Source organism: Eleutherodactylus coqui, chromosome 10 (genome assembly GCF_035609145.1).
Source record: "Eleutherodactylus coqui strain aEleCoq1 chromosome 10, aEleCoq1.hap1, whole genome shotgun sequence".
Classification (NCBI taxonomy): Eukaryota; Metazoa; Chordata; class Amphibia; order Anura; family Eleutherodactylidae; genus Eleutherodactylus; species Eleutherodactylus coqui.
The window spans coordinates 78670786-78692646 of record NC_089846.1 but is presented as its reverse complement, the minus strand read 5'-3'; the positions used below and the strand labels follow the sequence as shown (position 1 = coordinate 78692646).

General features: G+C 48.9%; 1 protein-coding gene across 8 annotated transcripts; it reads right to left on the bottom strand.

The window, feature by feature from the left end:
• Nucleotides 1-5882: 5882 nt before the first annotated feature.
• LOC136580652 (zinc finger protein 585A-like) lies at nucleotides 5883-19411 on the bottom strand. Of its 8 annotated transcripts, none has more exons than XM_066581395.1 (5): nucleotides 19385-19411; nucleotides 18091-18222; nucleotides 12157-12280; nucleotides 11255-11356; nucleotides 5883-9489 (listed from the first exon to the last, which is right to left on the bottom strand). In XM_066581395.1, the coding sequence occupies exons 2-5, from the start codon at nucleotides 18184-18186 to the stop codon at nucleotides 7022-7024; spliced, it is 2790 nt and encodes a 929-aa protein (XP_066437492.1). In that variant the 5' UTR covers nucleotides 18187-18222; nucleotides 19385-19411; the 3' UTR covers nucleotides 5883-7021. The 8 variants fall into 8 exon arrangements, with proteins under 8 accessions (XP_066437492.1, XP_066437495.1, XP_066437489.1 ...); XM_066581398.1 differs by having other exon boundaries at nucleotides 18168-18222; nucleotides 19385-19410; XM_066581392.1 differs by having other exon boundaries at nucleotides 17225-18222; nucleotides 19187-19406.
• Between the last annotated feature and the right edge of the window lie 2450 nt (nucleotides 19412-21861).

The following is a 21861-nucleotide window of genomic DNA, read 5'->3' as shown; positions in this document are numbered from 1 at the left end:
GCAGAGCTGTGTAGTGTGCGCGAGGCCCCTGCAGCAGAGCTGTGTAGTGTGCGCGAGGCCCCTGCAGCAGAGCTGTGTAGTGTGCGCGAGGCCCCTGCAGCAGAGCTGTGTAGTGTGCGCGAGGCCCCTGCAGCAGAGCTGTGTAGTGTGCGCGAGGCCCCTGCAGCAGAGCTGTGTAGTGTGCGCGAGGCCCCTGCAGCAGAGCTGTGTAGTGTGCGCGAGGCCCCTGCAGCAGAGCTGTGTAGTGTGCGCGCGAGGCCCCTGCAGCAGAGCTGTGTAGTGTGCGCGCGAGGCCCCTGCAGCAGAGCTGTGTAGTGTGCGCGCGAGGCCCCTGCAGCAGAGCTGTGTAGTGTGCGCGCGAGGCCCCTGCAGCAGAGCTGTGTAGTGTGCGCGCGAGGCCCCTGCAGCAGAGCTGTGTAGTGTGCGCGCGAGGCCCCTGCAGCAGAGCTGTGTAGTGTGCGCGCGAGGCCCCTGCAGCAGAGCTGTGTAGTGTGCGCGCGAGGCCCCTGCAGCAGAGCTGTGTAGTGTGCGCGCGAGGCCCCTGCAGCAGAGCTGTGTAGTGTGCGCGCGAGGCCCCTGCAGCAGAGCTGTGTAGTGTGCGCGCGAGGCCCCTGCAGCAGAGCTGTGTAGTGTGCGCGCGAGGCCCCTGCAGCAGAGCTGTGTAGTGTGCGCGCGAGGCCCCTGCAGCAGAGCTGTGTAGTGTGCGCGCGAGGCCCCTGCAGCAGAGCTGTGTAGTGTGCGCGCGAGGCCCCTGCAGCAGAGCTGTGTAGTGTGCGCGCGAGGCCCCTGCAGCAGAGCTGTGTAGTGTGCGCGCGAGGCCCCTGCAGCAGAGCTGTGTAGTGTGCGCGCGAGGCCCCTGCAGCAGAGCTGTGTAGTGTGCGCGCGAGGCCCCTGCAGCAGAGCTGTGTAGTGTGCGCGCGAGGCCCCTGCAGCAGAGCTGTGTAGTGTGCGCGCGAGGCCCCTGCAGCAGAGCTGTGTAGTGTGCGCGCGAGGCCCCTGCAGCAGAGCTGTGTAGTGTGCGCGCGAGGCCCCTGCAGCAGAGCTGTGTAGTGTGCGCGCGAGGCCCCTGCAGCAGAGCTGTGTAGTGTGCGCGCGAGGCCCCTGCAGCAGAGCTGTGTAGTGTGCGCGCGAGGCCCCTGCAGCAGAGCTGTGTAGTGTGCGCGCGAGGCCCCTGCAGCAGAGCTGTGTAGTGTGCGCGCGAGGCCCCTGCAGCAGAGCTGTGTAGTGTGCGCGCGAGGCCCCTGCAGCAGAGCTGTGTAGTGTGCGCGCGAGGCCCCTGCAGCAGAGCTGTGTAGTGTGCGCGCGAGGCCCCTGCAGCAGAGCTGTGTAGTGTGCGCGCGAGGCCCCTGCAGCAGAGCTGTGTAGTGTGCGCGCGAGGCCCCTGCAGCAGAGCTGTGTAGTGTGCGCGCGAGGCCCCTGCAGCAGAGCTGTGTAGTGTGCGCGCGAGGCCCCTGCAGCAGAGCTGTGTAGTGTGCGCGCGAGGCCCCTGCAGCAGAGCTGTGTAGTGTGCGCGCGAGGCCCCTGCAGCAGAGCTGTGTAGTGTGCGCGCGAGGCCCCTGCAGCAGAGCTGTGTAGTGTGCGCGCGAGGCCCCTGCAGCAGAGCTGTGTAGTGTGCGCGCGAGGCCCCTGCAGCAGAGCTGTGTAGTGTGCGCGCGAGGCCCCTGCAGCAGAGCTGTGTAGTGTGCGCGCGAGGCCCCTGCAGCAGAGCTGTGTAGTGTGCGCGCGAGGCCCCTGCAGCAGAGCTGTGTAGTGTGTGCGCGAGGCCCCTGCAGCAGAGCTGTGTAGTGTGTGCGCGAGGCCCCTGCAGCAGAGCTGTGTAGTGTGTGCGCGAGGCCCCTGCAGCAGAGCTGTGTAGTGTGTGCGCGAGGCCCCTGCAGCAGAGCTGTGTAGTGTGTGCGCGAGGCCCCTGCAGCAGAGCTGTGTAGTGTGTGCGCGAGGCCCCTGCAGCAGAGCTGTGTAGTGTGTGCGCGAGGCCCCTGCAGCAGAGCTGTGTAGTGTGTGCGCGAGGCCCCTGCAGCAGAGCTGTGTAGTGTGTGCGCGAGGCCCCTGCAGCAGAGCTGTGTAGTGTGTGCGCCAGGCCCCTGCAGCAGAGCTGTGTAGTGTGTGCGCCAGGCCCCTGCAGCAGAGCTGTGTAGTGTGTGCGCCAGGCCCCTGCAGCAGAGCTGTGTAGTGTGTGCGCCAGGCCCCTGCAGCAGAGCTGTGGTGTGTGCGCCAGGCCCCTGCAGCAGAGCTGTGGTGTGTGCGCCAGGCCCCTGCAGCAGAGCTGTGGTGTGTGCGCCAGGCCCCTGCAGCAGAGCTGTGGTGTGTGCGCCAGGCCCCTGCAGCAGAGCTGTGGTGTGTGCGCCAGGCCCCTGCAGCAGAGCTGTGGTGTGTGCGCCAGGCTCCTGCAGCAGAGCTGTGGTGTGTGCGCCAGGCTCCTGCAGCAGAGCTGTGGTGTGTGCGCCAGGCTCCTGCAGCAGAGCTGTGGTGTGTGCGCCAGGCTCCTGCAGCAGAGCTGTGGTGTGTGCGCCAGGCTCCTGCAGCAGAGCTGTGGTGTGTGCGCCAGGCTCCTGCAGCAGAGCTGTGGTGTGTGCGCCAGGCTCCTGCAGCAGAGCTGTGGTGTGTGCGCCAGGCTCCTGCAGCAGAGCTGTGGTGTGTGCGCCAGGCTCCTGCAGCAGAGCTGTGGTGTGTGCGCCAGGCTCCTGCAGCAGAGCTGTGGTGTGTGCGCGAGGCTCCTGCAGCAGAGCTGTGTAGTGTGTGCGCGAGGCTCCTGCAGCAGAGCTGTGTATTGTGTGCGCGAGGCTCCTGCAGCAGAGCTGTGTAGTGTGTGCGCGAGGCTCCTGCAGCAGAGCTGTGTAGTGTGTGCGCGAGGCTCTTGCAGCAGAGCTGTGTAGTGTGCGCGAGGCTCTTGCAGGAGAGCTGTGTAGTGTGCGCGAGGCTCTTGCAGCAGAGCTGTGTAGTGTGCGCGAGGCTCTTGCAGCAGAGCTGTGTAGTGTGCGAGAGGCTCTTGCAGCAGAGCTGTGTAGCATGCGCAGCAGAGTTGTGTAGTGTGTGCACAGCACAGCTGTGTGTGTGTGATGCTCTTGCAACAGAGCTGTGTAGTGTGAGATGCTCTTGCAGTAGATCTGTGTAGCATGTGCAGCAGAGTTGTGTAGCGTGTGCACAGCACAGCTGTGTGTGTGTGATGGTCTTGCAGCAGAGCTGTGTAGCATGTGCAGCAGAGTTGTGTATTGTGTGCGCAGCACAGCTGTGTGTTTATGTCCTGCTCCTTCAGCATAGCTGTGTGAATGTGTGATGCTCCTGCGGCATAGCTGTGTGCGTGTGATGCTCTTGCAGCAGAGCTGTGTGGCATATGCAGCAGAGTTGTGAAGTGTGCGCGCAGCACAGCTGTGTGTTTATGCCCTGCTCCTGCAGCACAGCCAAGGGTGTGTGTGTGAGGCTCTTGCATCACAGCTGTGTAGTGTGTTCAATGCTCTTGCAGCAGAGCTTTGTAGCGTGCGCAGCAGAGTTGTGTAGTGTGTGCGCAGCACAGCTGTGTTTATGCCCTGCTCCTGCAGCACAGCTGTGTGTGTATGTGATGCTACTGCAGCAGCGCTGTGTATGTGATGCTCCTGCAGCAGAGTTGTGTAGTGTGTGTGCAGCAGAGCTATGTGTGTGATGCTCCTGCAGCAGAGCTGTGCAGTGGCAATGCAGTAGTGCTGTGTGTGTGTGTGATGCTCCTGTAACAGAGCTGTGTGTGTAATGTGCATGTGACAGAGCAGGCTACATGCAAGGGCTGGTTCCGTCAACCATAACACCGCCACATTTCAGCAAATTACCACCATAATTACCAGAGGTCTCAAAATTCAGATACCTGCGTTATGAGACGCATGGTCGGCCCACAGTTGTTGCTATAATACAGACCTTACAATGTGGCCTGACTTAGCCTTTCACGTGTAGAAGGGGGATGGGATACTTTAAAAGGACTTTATTATCAGAAAACAACCTACTTTTTAAATCAAGTTTGTATGTTCAATATAAAATAAACAATTTTGGGGCATTTTTCTGTTTTCGATTTCATAATCTATATTTAAAAAAAAAAAAAAAAAACTTCAGTTCTCACACTGACCACTAGGCCTAATAATAGCCTGATATCACAGCCCACCTCCTCCCCTCCCTACACACTGACCACTAAGCCTACTAATAGTCTGACACTTCCTGTCCTGTAGTGAAAACTTCTCAGTCGACATCTCACTAACATCACAGGCAGGATTACAGTGAGAGGTGACACTTGTACACTGACGTGCCAAAAGTCATGGGACAGGAACTAATATCATGTAGGACCCCTCTAGCCTGGCCAGATGCAGCAACTCAATGTGGCATTGATTCTACCTCAATAGGACGGAAGATGGCCCCACAGCTCCGGGGTATTTATAGGTGCAGGATTTTGCCAGCGCATCCCATAAATGCTGGATTGGGCCATGTTGGATGACTATGCAGGTCGCGCCATTCATAGGAGCTTTGCAGAACATTCCTACAACCAAATGGTCACCAAGCAGTAACTCATAGCTGGAACCAGTCAATAGTGTGTTCAGGTGGACCAGTGCCATGAGAACACCTCACACCAGACTGCACAGGGCCTTGTTGATAACTGGGGTCCACAGGTCTGCACCACACATGAACCTACCGTAACTCATCAGACCCGACACGTTGCCAGTCCTCTAGGGTCCAGTTAATAACCTCATGAGCCCAGCACGAACAATTCTAGGCAGATGCCGGTGATGGAATTCAGGCCCTGCAATCATCACCGATGTCTAAATTAGCATAATGTGCCCATAAATAGTGGATTTTGCATTTCTTTTAATTCTGCCTTTGCAGATAGATGCCGCGTCCCTCTACAACACATTTACCTGGAGAAAATAAATAGGTGTGGAATATACTCATCACCATTTTTCAGCTATAGAGGTCGCAGCTGCATTCCAGGCCCTCAGCTAGGGGAGCCCGTGAGACCCCCATGTCACACTGTAAAGCTACTGTCCTCTCCCTGACTATACATGTCCTTTACCCCTCCGACCACTCACATCCTCTGCGTGACTGCAGCACCTTGATCAGAGGCTGCAGCTTCTTCCCTGACCCAGTCTCCACCAATCCGATGCCTCAGAACGATCGGGGGAGACAGGATCGGTGAGGAAAGTGCATGGACAGCCTCTGATATCAAGGTGCTGCAGTCGTGTGGAGGATGTGAGCGGCTGGAGAGGTGAGGGGACCAATATATGCTGCAACACCTCTCTGGCTTTTTCCGCAGTCTGGTCACATGACTACTATGGTGTCAGAGGACAGGGATTGGAAGGAAGGAAGGACTGAAGCTGACCAGATTGATGGAGGAAGCGAGAGGCGAGCATTGTAGTAAACTTTAAAATTTACAGCAGAAAGACGCATTATAACAAATGTGGACATAAGGGGATGCATAATTACAGAAGAATGTATAATGGATGCATTATTACAGATGCGGGATACATTATAATAGAAGGGGCATAAGGGAGAGAATTAATACAGATTCAGCATAAAGGGTGTGCACTATTACAGATAGGGGCATGAAGGGGAGCATCATTACTGCATGGGGACATAAAAGAGGGCACTATATAAAGGGGACTAAAAGTGTCTCTTGCTGTGTTATTACTGTCTGAAGTACAATGGATGCAGAGATTATGTAGAGGTGTGAACAATGTAGGGAGAATGCTGGAAAAGCAAGGAGCCAAAGATGTCTGTATGTCAATTTCTGCAGAGACAAGTTATGACCGGGAGAAGTTGTCATGGTAGCCTGGACTGAATATGGAAAAAAAGACAAAGTGAAGATTTTCAGTCACAGGGAACATCATCTGTGATCACTTATACAGTCTTCAAAGTGCCTGTGTAGAGCTGGTATCTAATGCTTCATAGTCAGTGTATGACTGTATGGAGGTAATATTGATCCTTGTATACCGTAAGCATTTTTTTTTACCCAGACATTTTTTTGACTTTATCGTACGTCCCCGCAGGGACATAAACTGTTGGTCTCTGGTTGCCTGGCGTTAAGAGAATTTGCTGGGGAATGAGGCCAAAGCTGAACTTTTGCACCCGGGCCCGTGAATCTTTAGCTACACCCCTGCCATTTGCACATAATCCTCAATAAAGTTACCCTTTTTGAATTGTTACTTTTTTTATTTGTATTCATTAACAATGGATCAGAGTCATTGTTTAGCAGCAGTCCACTTGACGACACGATGATCATCATAGCTTCAGTTTTGGTGTAGTATGGGGACTCATTAGATGGGGACTGTCTTAGACAGATGTATGGCTCTGGTCTATAAAACATAAAACGTGCCTACTAGACACAAAAATAAAAAGATGAACATTTCAGAAAATGGGTTCTACTATAAATGAGTAGAATGAGTAGGGACTGAAGAACAAGACAGTGTTAACTAAGAATTACAAAGGGAACCGGAGTTTCCCTTTAAGGGTTTTTTTTTTTAATCAGAAAGACATTAATGGCATATGCTATCAACGTGCGACTGCTGTGACCACAGAAAGCATTGTAGCACTTTGTCTCTGCTCACCTTACACTATGCTTCAAAAAGGAATTGAACACCTGAGCAAAACTCAAAAGTAGTAATTTTCATATGGCAATTCTTAGTGGGGCTCATTTGGCCCTAATGACATTAGATATTTTCCATGAGATTCAGCTGGGATTTCCCTCTATTCATCCTGCAAACATCTGGTGAGTTTTCTGAAAAAAGATGCCTCAGCCTGTCTACAACAGTACAAATCATGCTACTCCATCTTCAAATCAGATGTTTGTACCTGGGTGTGGAGGAGCCTGGGGAACGTCTTTTGCCTGAGTGTATTATTCCAACATGTAACAGCATCCTTTTGCTAGGATATTTCCTATGTAAAAGGACATTTAGGGATGTGCCATTAATTACTTTACAGAGACAAACCCCTTAACTGTGAAATGTCTCCTTTGTCAAGAACATCTACAAAGTCTCATAGGACAATGAGGTCAATATTTCACAATAATCCATTACTATGAGAAGCTCAAATCTTCTTCCTCCTTGATTTCCAGTTTTACAGTAACGCAATTAAAAGGTTCTTGCTTTTCTGAAAATCCAGTTTCTTCTACACACAGAGGATTATTTTGTTTCTGAGGTTGATTGAGACTCGAGTGCCTACAATCATCCACTTCACCCGTTACGTGAGTTCTCTGATGTTTCTTCAGAGCGGACCTCCTTATGTAACTCAGGCCACACACGGGGCATATATATGGCTTTTCTCCTGTATGAAGTCTTATATGTTCTACAAGAGACGACTTCCAGTTGAAGCTCTTTTTGCATTCGGGACAAGAGAATGGTTTGTCTCCTTTGTGGGTGGCCTGATGTTTAGTCAGATCAGAACGGTTTTCAAAACTTTGGCCACATTCTGTGCAAGCATGGGGCTTCTCCTCACTGTGGACCTTTTCGTGTCTGTCTAGGTGAGACTTCTGAGTAAAACTTTTCAGACACTTGGAACATGAAAATGGCTTTTCCCCGGTATGTATTTTTATGTGGTTTATGAGGGCCGAGTTGACGTTGAAACATTTTCCACACTCTGAACAGGAATACGGTTTCTCCCCAGTGTGGGTTCTAACATGTTTCTCAAGACCCGACTTCTGAGAGAAGATTTTGTCACACTCAGAACATGAAAATTTACTGTCGCCTTTGTGAACCTTCTCATGCTGAGCAAGGCTTGAGTATTGAGTGAAAGTTTTGCCGCACTCAGAACAGATAAATGGCTTCTCCTCCTCATGAGTGACCTGGTGTCGGACTAGATGTGCTTTGGTTATAAAGCCCTTGTCGCAATGAACACAAGAAAATGGCTTCTCTCCCGTGTGAGATCTCACATGCTGTTGAAGGTTTGACTTTCTACAAAAGCATTTCCCACACTCCGAACAAGAGAAAGGTTTCTTTCCAGTGTGGATTACAAGATGCCTGGTAAGATCTGACTTGGTTGAGAAACTTTTACAACAGTCCTTGCAAGAAAATTGCTTTACTCTGGTGTGAACTTTCTCGTGCTTGGCAATTTGACATTTCTGGCTAAAGCGTTTCTTACAGATAGGACATTCGAATGGCTTTTCTCCAGTGTGGGTTCTCAAGTGTTTGATAAGGGTAGATTTCTGAGCAAACCATTTGTCACATTCCGAGCAAGGATGGGTTTTCACTCCTGTGTGAACGTGCTGATGGTTATTAAGGTTCGAGATGCTCCTGAAGCACTTCCCACAAACTGAACAGGAATACGGTTTTTCGTCAGAGTGAGACCTTAGATGCTTCAAGAGTTCGGACTGGTAGGTAAAAACTTTCCCACAGTCTTTGGAAGGGCAGATCTTCTTGTTGTGGACCTTTTGGTGTTGGGTTAGTGCTACCTCCCGGGTAAAGCACTTTCCACACTCAGCACACAAAAACTGCGAGTCTTCACTGTGCACCGCCTGATGCCGTATTAGGTGTCTTTTGCGACTAAACCGCTTGTTGCAGTCCGAGCATGCATATGGCCTCTCTCCCGTGTGGGTTCTTTGATGCTGCTCTAGATTAGATCGTTTATAGAAAAATTTCTCACATTTGTTGCAAGAAAATAGTTTATCGATTGAGTGAACTCGCTGGTGTTCCACTAAGGAAGACTTCCAACGAAAGCGTTTTGTGCATTGTGAGCACGAAAATGGTTTCTCACCCGTATGAATCCTCATGTGTTCTAACAGGGACGACCTCCACCTAAATTGCCTTTGGCATTCGGAACATGAAAACGGCTTATTGCTAGAATGTATTAATTTATGTTTCGCGTGGTCCGCTGCAGATGAAGAACGTATACCGCACTCCCAGCAAAAGAAGAACTTTTCCTCAGAATGGATTATTTTATGTTTGTCCAGATGTGTCTTCTGCCTAAAACTCTTAGCACACACAGAGCAGGTATACGGCTTCTCACCCGTATGGATCCTTAGGTGTTTAACAAGGCCTGAACTTATGCTGAAGCTCTTGCCACATATGGTGCAAGCAAAGGGCTTCTGGCTCCAATGAGTTCTCTCATGTTTGAGGAGATCGGACTTCTGCACGAAAAGCTTTCCACAGTCCAAGCAAGAAAATTGCATCTCTCCTTTGTGGATCCTGCTGTGTAAAAAAAACGTTGAGTATTGTATAAAACTTTTTCCGCATTCTGGACAAATCAATGGTTTTCTGTCAGAGTGAATGACTTGATGCCTCACGAGATGCGACTTTGTACCGAAACTCTTCCGACATTCACGGCAGGAATGCGGCTTTGCGACAGAGAGGGATTTCTGCTGTCTTTTAAGCGACAATTTATTAGGAAATGGTCTTCTGGGTTCAAAACAAGAAAGCGACTGCTTCTGTTTGTCAGTTTCCATGGGGGCAGCTGGGTGCCATAATGTGTCAATATCACTGGAACTTTGCCTTGGTGCTGCGTGAGGCTTTGAGGCTGCAGAATTTGCACGCTGCCGTATAGGGGTTCCATCTGCAAAAAGAAGGTTCAATTTTAGTGCCCAGTAACCCGACACATCCAGTCTCTTCAGAAAACGGACAAAAATGCAATGCTTCCAATTTAAGAAAAACTTCTAAGGGGAGGGGGGTCTCACATGACCCAATGTGAATTGGGGATTCCACAGTCGCTATCCGCACAGACGATTCGCGGTAAAACACAGGCATTGAAAGGCATTAAAGCTTTCGATTTTTCCTTCACACTTGCGCATATGAATTGTGTATTCTGTAAGTGAAAGAAAAATCGCAGCATGCTCTATTTTACCGCAGACTCCTTGCAGACGGCCTCCATTGAAGTCAATGAAGGCGTCCGACCTACAGTAGATGTGTAGTTAACACTGTTACCCACATTATCACTTAGCAACGGTGCAGGAAATACAAATAAGGAAAAAAAAAAAGTGCCGTGCATGACCGCTGGCGAGCTGCCGCTCAGGTCATCCACAATAGAGAAAGATCAGGTACGTAGGCGGACCAGCTTGGCTCACAGCCGGAATTCGACCCTTTCATGTGAGCCGGCCTAAATCTCTTTTTTATGGGTTGTATAGGATTTACAAATTTATGTTACCTTCTAGAAACAGCGCCACCCTTGTTCAGAGGCTGGTATTGTAGCTCAGTCCTTTCAAAGGAGTTTTGCAGGACCAGGCATTAAAAAAACTATGGGCAAGAAATAGTATAAAATAAAGAAATAAGCCATACTCCCCTCCTAAAGTGGACCCAGTCCAGTACAGGAGCCCCTGGTCCCCGATGCTCAGACTCCAAAAGAAGCTGCAGCAGCTGAGTGCTGTTCATTGTGCTCCTGACCACTCAGCCAATTACTGGCTTTAATAGTAAATTTGCCACACAGCTTCTTCTGGGATCAGAGCGACAGGAACCGGGGCTCATGAACTGGATGGGAAAGGGGCCACTTAAAGGAGTTGTCCAGTTGTAAACTATTGATGGCCCGCCCTGCTGTCTGCTAGTCAGCCGTTTGCAGGGCTGGGGCGCTCCGCACTGAGCTGATTTCAGCAGGAAGCAAGGAGCTCTGTTCTCACTGCAGTGGTCTGGCTTGATAGTAAAAGCAAAGTACCCATTCCCTTTAATAGGAACTTTTCCTGCAATACCAAGCCTGTTCGCTGCAGTGGGGACAGAGCTCTCTGCAGAAATCAACATGAGTGTACTGGCCCAGCAAACAGCTAATCAGTGGGGATCCTTGGTGATGGAAACTCGCTAATCTACTATTAAAGGGCTAATCTAAGGATAGTTCATCAATAGTTACAACCCCTTTAAGAAGGCGAGTATAGCACATTTCTTTATTTTGCATTATTCTCTGCCCCTAATTTAATTTCTTTTTTCAGTCCCAGGAAACCCCTTTAACTGGAATTCCAGATCCTGCCTGTGCAATAGAGAGGCGCTATGTCTAGAAAATAGCAGCCATGTTTTTCTCATTGGATATAATCTTTTTTCATTCGATCACTGTGAGCAAAAGTGCATTTTGCAACTAATCTGATTATGACATCAGAGAGACAGTAAAGGGCTGTTCACACTAGTGGACTTTGGTGTGAATCTGCAGCGGATCCACCCTGCAAATCTGCCTTAAAATTCACATCCAAATCTGCGGATTTTGAAGCGATGTTTGATGTGGAATTTGATGCAGATTTTCCGCTGAGCACTAATATTGCTGCGTGTGAACAACCCCAAGACAGACCGCTCAGTGCAATCACATGACACCACTGGCTGATAGCAACACAGATCGGATTCTGTACCTGGACGACTCCGTGGTAATGTAGGCGTCCCTTGCGCTGTGATCCACGGCTCCTCCCCCTTCTCAATCAACGCTATAATTTCAGGTTTCGCAGTGATGTAACCTTGGTGATACAAGACAACACAGAAGTGAATCCTTATGTTGGATACATCTCTAACGAAAATCTTGTGTTTTCTGAGTTCAAACCTTCTGGGGACAAAAAAGTGATACCGGTAATTAAAAGGTTATCCCAAAACTGACTTTTATCACCTATACACAGGACAGGTAATAGAAGTCAAATTGGTCGGGGGCTCACCACCGAGACCCCCGACAATCCCAAGAACAGGGGTCCCGTGTCCCCTTCTGCTCCTAACTACCGACTGACTGCAGCCCCGCATTAATGGAGCGACGACCGTGCGTGCGCCATACTGCTGCATGCATTTTAATGGGGCGGACGGAGATAACCGAGTGCTCTGGCAATGAAAATGAATGAGCAGCACCGCACCTGAGCGACTGCTGCTCCATTCACTCTCCTCCTCACTGCAAGCGGTGCAGTGAGCCCGCATGGAGGTGGAGATACGAGGACCCTATAATCATGATCGGTGGCAATGTCAGAGACCTTCATGATCAGACTTTTAGCACCCACTCCCTGGGTAGTGATAACATTTCATTTTGGGAATAACCCTGTTAAAGGATCGTCCGATTAGAACAACTCCAGTCATGGTAGACGTAGGCGGTCACTGCAGAGAGTGCAGCCGCTACCGTCTATTACATGGTCTGGCATTGGAGGGGTGGCGTATAATATCACATTCCTCTGCAGCCGGTCGCCCGCGGACTCTTGTTTTGGGTGAGCATATTCTTTGGTCTTGGCACTAAAGTGAAGCACTGAGGATCTACAGGAGAGCAGTGGAGGCGACCATCTACCTAACGATACGAGGCAACAGAAGTTCTCCATCATCACATCCTTGTACAGCTCCTTCTCCTCCGATTCCAGACATTGCCACTCCTCCTGCGAGAAACACACCGCTACTTCCTCAAACGTTGGCGCCTATAGAGGAAAAAAGGCAAAACCAGATTAAAATGAAGAAGAAGAGGAAGAGGAGGAAGAGTGCCCATTGTCCCGAAACTGAATACTGTGCAGATACAAATGATCATGGCCGCTGTATTAACCCCTTCCCCTCTGTGACGTCTATGACAGAGGCGTGTTGAAGGTATGAGACAGGTTTGGAAGGTAAGCCCGCTGCATGCCGGACAGCTGCCGACTGTTGGAAACAGCTAACTTCTGCCACAAACAGCCTCAGTTGAAGCCACTCCAATCGCTGCTGTTTGGCTGCTCTGTCCAGACCTGGGGGTCCCTCCAGCCCACTATCGTACCCCTGTCAAGTGATCGTGGGGTGCAAATGGTTGCCCTAGTGAAAACTCCCAGCTCTGCCATCTATTTAAGCCATATTAAGCCTTGTCTGTGACCTGCAGTAAGACTTAATATGTGTACATCTATATATATAAAATTGAATGTATGTCTGTCTGCGTGCGTGTCTGCGTGCGTGCGTGCGTGTCTGTTTGTCCTTTATGCGCTACTACACCATTCATCCGATCGCCATGAAACTTTGGGAAGTTGTTGAGTACACTCCTGGGAAGATTATAGGCATAGTACAAATATCCTACGATAAATGGCGCGCGAGCGTCGTCGAAAGTTACGCCCCCCCCCCCCACGTAGATCGAATAAGTAAGCCACCTGCTATTGTGATGTCATCACTGATGTCATCAACATCGGACGCCCTTGAACATGCCCCAACATCTATATATATAAAATTGAATGTATGTCTGTCTGCGTGCGTGTCTGCGTGCGTGCGTGCGTGTCTGTTTGTCCTTTATGCGCTACTACACCATTCATCCGATCGCCATGAAACTTTGGGAAGTTGTTGAGTACACTCCTGGGAAGATTATATGCATAGTACAAATATCCTACGATAAATGGCGCGCGAGCGTCGTCGAAAGTTACGCCCCCCCCCCACGTAGATCGAATAAGTAAGCCACCTGCTATTGTGATGTCATCACTGATGTCATCAACATCGGACGCCCTTGAACATGCCCCAACATCTATATATATAAAATTGAATGTATGTCTGTCTGCGTGCGTGTCTGCGTGCGTGCGTGCGTGTCTGTTTGTCCTTTATGCGCTACTACACCATTCATCCGATCGCCATGAAACTTTGGGAAGTTGTTGAGTACACTCCTGGGAAGATTATAGGCATAGTACAAATATCCTACGATAAATGGCGCGCGAGCGTCGTCGAAAGTTACGCCCCCCCCCCCACGTAGATCGAATAAGTAAGCCACCTGCTATTGTGATGTCATCACTGATGTCATCAACATCGGACGCCCTTGAACATGCCCCAACATCTATATATATAAAATTGAATGTATGTCTGTCTGCGTGCGTGTCTGCGTGCGTGCGTGCGTGTCTGTTTGTCCTTTATGCGCTACTACACCATTCATCCGATCGCCATGAAACTTTGGGAAGTTGTTGAGTACACTCCTGGGAAGATTATAGGCATAGTACAAATATCCTACGATAAATGGCGCGCGAGCGTCGTCGAAAGTTACGCCCCCCCCCCCCACGTAGATCGAATAAGTAAGCCACCTGCTATTGTGATGTCATCACTGATGTCATCAACATCGGACGCCCTTGAACATGCCCCAACATGTTCTATAAAGCTGCATTGTGATGTCATTAAGGCTCTATTATGACACGTACAGCTTGGAACCACTAGAGCACGCCAGCCAATTACCATTGGAGTTGGAAGTGGGTAAACAAGTACTAGGATATCTTCCTAAGAAGCCACAGCAGCCGGATAAATTGTATATTCCACCCAACAGCTATTTTATTCAGCCCGCAAGGGGGAAGCAGCGGCCTACAAAATCTAATTCTCTCATTTCCTGATGTCATAGATAGATAGATAGATAGATAGATAGATAGATAGATAGATAGATAGATAGATAGATAGACTGTATGCAATAACCCTGATAGATAGATAGATAGATAGATAGATAGATAGATAGATAGATAGATAGATAGACTGTATGCAATGACACGTACAGCTTGAAACCATAAATACTAGAGCACGCCAGCCATTTACAGTCAGTCTCCATTGAAGTTGGAAGTGGGCAAACATGTACTAGGCCAGTGATGGCGAACCTTTTAGGGACCGAGTGCCCAAACTACAACCCAAAACCCACTTATGTATCGCAAAGTGCCAACACGTCAGGGGGCGGGGCTTATCACAACGTATGATTTTACCCCCGTCGTTCTAAAAAGGACAAGGCTGTTTCAGAATAGACCGGGTGCAGATTCTGACTGCTTTTTGGACGCGGAAATACTGCAGAATGTGCTCAGCGGAGATTTCTGTGGAAAATTCTGCAGCATTTCCGCATCTAAAAAGCAGTCAAAATCTGCACCCGGTCTATTCTGAAAGAGCCCTGCCCATTTCTGCCACATGTACACATACCCCAGCGGTAATAGTGACACCTTCACCCCAGCGATAATAGTGACATCCCACAGCAGTAATAATAGTGACACTCCCCCCATTAGTAATAAGAGTGACATACCCCAGCGGTAAACCTCAGTGGTCGCTGCTGCCGTCATCTATATATATAAAATTGAATGTATGTCTGTCTGCGTGCGTGTCTGCGTGCGTGCGTGCGTGTCTGTTTGTCCTTTATGCGCTACTACACCATTCATCCGATCGCCATGAAACTTTGGGAAGTTGTTGAGTACACTCCTGGGAAGATTATAGGCATAGTACAAATATCCTACGATAAATGGCGCGCGAGCGTCGTCGAAAGTTACGCCCCCCCCCCACGTAGATCGAATAAGTAAGCCACCTGCTATTGTGATGTCATCACTGATGTCATCAACATCGGACGCCCTTGAACATGCCCCAACATGTTCTATAAAGCTGCATTGTGATGTCATTAAGGCTCTATTATGACACGTACAGCTTGGAACCACTAGAGCACGCCAGCCAATTACCATTGGAGTTGGAAGTGGGTAAACAAGTACTAGGATATCTTCCTAAGAAGCCACAGCAGCCGGATAAATTGTATATTCCACCCAACAGCTATTTTATTCAGCCCGCAAGGGGGAAGCAGCGGCCTACAAAATCTAATTCTCTCATTTCCTGATGTCATAGATAGATAGATAGATAGATAGATAGATAGATAGACTGTATGCAATAACCCTGATAGATAGATAGATAGATAGATAGATAGATAGATAGATAGATAGATAGATAGATAGATAGATAGATAGACTGTATGCAATGACACGTACAGCTTGAAACCATAAATACTAGAGCACGCCAGCCATTTACAGTCAGTCTCCATTGAAGTTGGAAGTGGGCAAACATGTACTAGGCCAGTGATGGCGAACCTTTTAGGGACCGAGTGCCCAAACTACAACCCAAAACCCACTTATGTATCGCAAAGTGCCAACACGTCAGGGGGCGGGGCTTATCACAACGTATGATTTTACCCCCGTCGTTCTAAAAAGGACAAGGCTGTTTCAGAATAGACCGGGTGCAGATTCTGACTGCTTTTTGGACGCGGAAATACTGCAGAATGTCCTCAGCGGAGATTTCTGTGGAAAATTCTGCAGCATTTCCGCATCTAAAAAGCAGTCAAAATCTGCACCCGGTCTATTCTGAAAGAGCCCTGCCCATTTCTGCCACATGTACACATACCCCAGCGGTAATAGTGACACCTTCACCCCAGCGATAATAGTGACATCCCACAGCAGTAATAATAGTGACACTCCCCCCATTAGTAATAAGAGTGACATACCCCAGCGGTAAACCTCAGTGGTCGCTGCTGCCGTCATCTATATATATAAAATTGAATGTATGTATGTATGTCTGTCTTCGCAGCAACGCGCGAACATGCCCCAACATGTTCTCATAAGCTGCATTGTGATGTCATTAAGGCTCTATTATGACACGTACAGCTTGGAACCACTAGAGCACGCCAGCCAATTACCATTGGAGTTGGAAGTGGGTAAACAAGTACTAGGATAGCTTCCTAAGAAGCCACAGCAGCCGGATAAATTGTATGTTCCACGCAACGGCTATTTTATTCAGCCCGCAAGGGGGAAGCAGCGGCCTACAAAATCTCATTCAGGTAGGTAGGTTCAGTTCTTGGAGGTTGGGGAATGCTTATGGGCAAGGCCTTATGTCTCATCCCAACTCGATTATTCAATTCTAAGCGCAAAAGAATTAGCGTCCAAATTTTATGTACGGAATTTAATTCTCTCATTTCCCAATGTCATAGAAACTTGAAATTTGGCTCGAGCATTGATTATGTCATAAATAGGAAAAGTTAATGGGTCCCAACTCGATTATTCAATTCAAAGCGCCAAAGAATTAGCGTTCAAATTTTACGTACGGAATCTAATTCTCTCATTTCCTGATGTCATAGATAGATAGATAGATAGATAGATAGATAGACTGTATGCAATAACCCAGATAGATAGATAGATAGATAGATAGATAGATAGATAGACAGACAGACTGTATGCAATGACACGTACAGCTTGGAACCATAAATACTAGAGCACGCCAGCCATTTACAGTCAGTCTCCATTGGAGTTGGAAGTGGGCAAACATGTACTAGGCTATCTTCCCAAGAAGCCACAGCAGCCGGATAAATTGGATGTTCCACACAACGGCTATTTTATTCAGCCTGCAAGGGGGAAGCAGCGGCCTACAAAACCTCAGTGGTCGCTGCTGCCGTCATCTAGATATATAAAAACGAATGTATGTATGTCTGTCTGTCTTCGCAGCAACGCGCGACGGGTACGCTAGTTAAAAATATAATATACCGCTGCACTTAAAGGGGTCTTGAATGTGAAATTCATTTTCAAAAATTCCCGCTGTGAAAGGAGTTTGCGCCATGTTTACGCCCAGCTGGTTATGGGTATAAATCCCGCAGCCATTACCTTTTTACCCTGTCCTCCATTTCTGAGGTTTCCCGGCATCACTATTTTATGTGATGACTGCCGCATCCCCACCGCTATCCAGCTTGGAACTACATTTCCCAGAGTTCCCTGCTCTGTACTTCCTGTGCGTGTCCCAGTCAGCGCTCCCCTGCTGGTCGTCAGCAATCGAGGCCTGAGAGCTGAAGAAAAAAAAAGCCGTCCCTGGTCCTTCCTACTGAGCATGCCCGACCTGCAGTGCTGGAATGTCTACCGGACATAACCACGGCAACTGGGAATAAACACTTCTGAAGTGCAGGAGGAGGCGATGGTTATAGAGCGACAAACACAAAATCCAAAGCAGAACCGCACTGCAAACTTTATAACATTTCATTATCGTTCATCTGATAGCGACTTAGTGTCGCCGGAATACCCCTTTAAGTATTGCAGTATATTGTAGGATTGCATTATTGGTCACCGGTCTATCAATGACAATGGAATAAATTACAGCTTGCCCCGCAAAAAATGCGCCGTCACATACCGCCATCGACAGAAAAGTAATAACACGCTGCGGCTCTGGACGTGACAAGATGGTTTACTAACATTTATATAAACTAGTAAGACAAAAAATAAACCCATCAGCATCATATGGTCATGATGGAGCGGAGCTGCAGAATGCAGGTAACGTTACCATACTGTGAATGCCGCAAAAGCAACCCCCACCCCCCCATCCACAAAACAAAAACTAAAGGCTGCTTTGGTCCCGTCTACAAGCATTTAGCATGATTAGTCGTCTTACACAACGCTGTCACTTGCAATAATACACGCCATCTACACGCCACCTGTTATTCTACATAGATATTGCAGGGGAGAACATGGTGGATTACGACCTGTAGAGTCCGCAGGCAGGAAGCGTGGCGAGTGTGAGCGGGCATCATACTGGATCCAGACCTGTCAGCGCACTTACCCAGGCAAGAGGACGGCATGTCACACGGGCGCTCATCTAACGCTGGAGAGAAGAACTGTGTAGAATGAGGGAAAAGTTATATATAGAAAATTATATACACAGTTACTACACTGATGCCTGCACCCTGTGCCAGTCGCTACATCACTGACTCCACCCTGTGGCAGTCGCTACACCGACGCCTCCACCCTGTGCCAGTCGCTACACCGACGCCTCCACCCTGTGCCAGTCGCTACACCGACGCCTCCACCCTGTGCCAGTCGCTACACCGACGCCTCCACCCTGTGCCAGTCACTACACCGATGCCTCCACCCTGTGCCAGTCACTACATCGATGCTTCGACCCTGTACCAGCCACTATACCGATGCCTCCACCCTGTGCCAGACAGTACACCGATGCCTCCATACTGTGCCAGTCAGTACACTGATGCCTCCAGCCTGTACCAGCCACTACACCAATGCCTCCACTCTGTGCCAGTCATTGCACCGATGCATCCACCCTGTGCCAGTCACTGCACCGATGCCTCCATCCTGTTCAGTCACTACACCGATGCCTCCACCCTGTGCAGTCACTGCACCAATGCCCCCACTCTGTGCCAGTCACTGCATCAATGCCTCCACTCTGTGCCAGTCACTGCACCAATGCCTCCACTCTGTGCCAGTCACTGCACCAATGCCTCCACTCTGTGCCAGTCACTGCACCAATGCCTCCACTCTGTGCCAGTCACTGCACCAATGCATCCACCCTGTGCCAGTCACTGCACCAATGCATCCACCCTGTGCCAGTCACTGTACTTATACTAATCACTCTCATCGATAGAGCTCTCCCCTTGCTGCACCGCCCTGTATCTCCTCTCTGGTCCTTGTCTACCACCTACCTGTGCTCTCCGTACTGCTAAGGAGCTTACACTCTCGTCTCCAAGACTCCTCCCGCGCTGCCCCTGCTCTCTAGAATGTGCTGCTCCGGACAGTCAAGCTAATTCCCAACCCCCACAGTGATTAGCGAGCCCTACAACAATTTACCTCTTCCCCGACCTCCCAGTAGACTGTAAGCTCTTGTGTTCACGACTTCTATTGTTTGACCAGCGTTTGTTGTTCTGTAATGTCAGATTTTTGTATTCATGAACCCTCTGATTTGTAAAGTGCTGCAAAATATATCGGCGCTGGCGGCCAGCTGGGACTTGCAGTTCCACAAGGAGCCTCTCTGCAGGGATTACTAACCTGCTGCACGTCCACCGCCAGCTCCACTATGGATGGAGCACAGGACCTGTGATGACGTCCTGGTCATGTGATCAGTCACGTGTGGGAGGAGTCAGGCTGGGGGTGACATGAGGGGGTTATATGTGTGCACAGGTTTTATGCAGCAGAGCTGTGTGTGTTGTGTGCTCCAATGAAAACAAAGATCTGGTACCGTGTTAGCCAGTAGAGCAAAATGTGATTGTTCTCAGCAAGAGAAACGACGTAATCTTGTAGATATGATACCTTTTAATGGCTAACAAAAATACATGATGTAATAATAGCGAGCTTTCGTACCAACGCAGGGTACTTCTTCCGGCTTAAATGGATTGGATCTGAAGAGGCATGCATATTTATACACACTTATAACATACATACTTATGACAAGGCACAGATATGGATGGGATTGGTTCACACTTAAAAGGAATTCTGCAAACCAGAAAACAAACTTTTTTTGTCTAGGCACTGATAGCGGAGTGAAAATTTTATGGTCTCTAAATTACTGTTGGAGGGGGGGGAAAAGGTCAACAGGCTCGAATTGTTATAAGAGATACACAAACATTTTTAGCTAAATACTGATAAGGGAGTGAAAGTTTATGGTCCCTGAATTACTGTTGATGGGGGTCTTATCTGTATAATGTCTCACACTTCCCATTCACGCATAAATCCTGGGGAATAGTTTAACCCAGTATTCAGCGTGTCAAAGGTTGTTATCAATTTATATTCCCAAATTCTTCTGTGGTTTTGTGACTTGAAACCACCCTTCAATATCAAAACTCTCATATCTCCTATGTCATGTCCGTGGTTAGAGAAGTGTTCGGCCACAGGTAATTCTCTTCTTCTGTGTTCAATCGTGTGGCGATGAGATCTCATCCTGGCTTTGAGTTTCTGTCCTGTTTCTCCAACATAAAGACCCCCAACAGGACATTTACTGCACATGATCAGGTACACAACATTGGACGAGGAACATGTAAATGTCCCTGGGATCTTATAGTCCTGCTGTGTGTTGGGGATCCGTATTCTGTCCGCAGTCAGTATATGTGAGCAGGTCTTACAGCTCCTTACATTACAGGGATAAGTTCCTTTTTGTGTGTCAGAGGGTAATGCATTCCTGATTATAAAGTTCCTCAAGTTAGGAGGTTGCCTGTAACACAGAAGCGGAGGGTCCGGGAATATGGTTTTCAGACGGTCATCCTTGTGCAGGGTATGGTGGAGTTTTCTTGCGGTTTTCCTTAGTACCTCTAGTTGCGGATTGTAGGTCACTACTAGAGGCACACGATTGTTTCTTTCCTTCTCCTTGTATTGGAGTAGTTGACTTCTGGGTATCCTGGTGGCTCTGGTGATTTGGTCATCAATTGAGGTGGGATGGTAGCCCTGATTTATAAATGTCCTTTTAAGATGGTACAAATGTTCCTCTCTGTCTGTTGGGTTGGAGCAGATCCGGTTGTATCTGATGGCCTGGCTGTAGACAATGGACTTTTTGATGTGTTTAGGATGGAAACTGTCCCATCTGAGGTATGTGGGCCGATCAATCGGTTTTCGGTACAGGGATGTCTGTATTGAGTTATTTGAAATCTTTATGGTGGTGTCCAAAAAGTTGATTTCTGTATGCGAGTAGTTTAATGTCAGGTTTATGGTGGGGTGGAATGCATTGAATCTTTCATGGAATTTTATTAATTCTTGTTCGGTGTTGGTCCAGATGATCATGATGTCATCAATGTAGCGGAAGTAGGCCAATGGTTTGCTGGGGCAAGAGGCCAGAAAGTCACTCTCCAGTTTTGCCATAAAAAGGTTGGCATATTGCGGTGCCATTTTACTGCCCATGGCAGTCCCTGTGAGTTGCAGGAATTTCTCTTTGCCAAAGGAGAAATAATTGTGTGTGAGAATGAATCTTGTGAGTTGTAGCACTGCATCAGAGGCGACCCCATTGGCCTCAAGGTGCGCCTGGCAGGCAGTCAGTCCATCCTCGTGTGGGATGTTGGAATACAAGGATTCCACATCCATAGTGGCCAGGATGGTGCCATTGGGGAGGGGACCTACAGTTGACAGTTTGTTCAGTAGGTCCGTGGTGTCTTGCAGGTAGCTGGTTGTGTTTCTCACCAGTGGTTTGAGGATGCCTTCCACCCATCCTGAGATTGCTTCAGTGAGGGTTCCCACACCTGAGATAATCGGTCTTCCTGGGTTGCCAGCTTGGTGTAGTTTTGGAAGCATGTAGAATGTCCCCACCTTGGGGTTCTCCGGTATCAAGTCCAGAAGTTTTGTGGAGCCCACAGACAGGCTTCTAATGACCCTTCGCAATTCCCTCACATATGTCTGAGTCGGGTCTTGATTCAGTTTAGTGTAGTATCTGGTGTCCGTCAGCTGTCTGTTTGCTTCCTTTTTGTAGTCCGATGTGTTCATGAGGACTATAGCACCACCCTTATCTGCAGGCTTAATTGTGATTTCCTTGTTGCTCTTAAGTG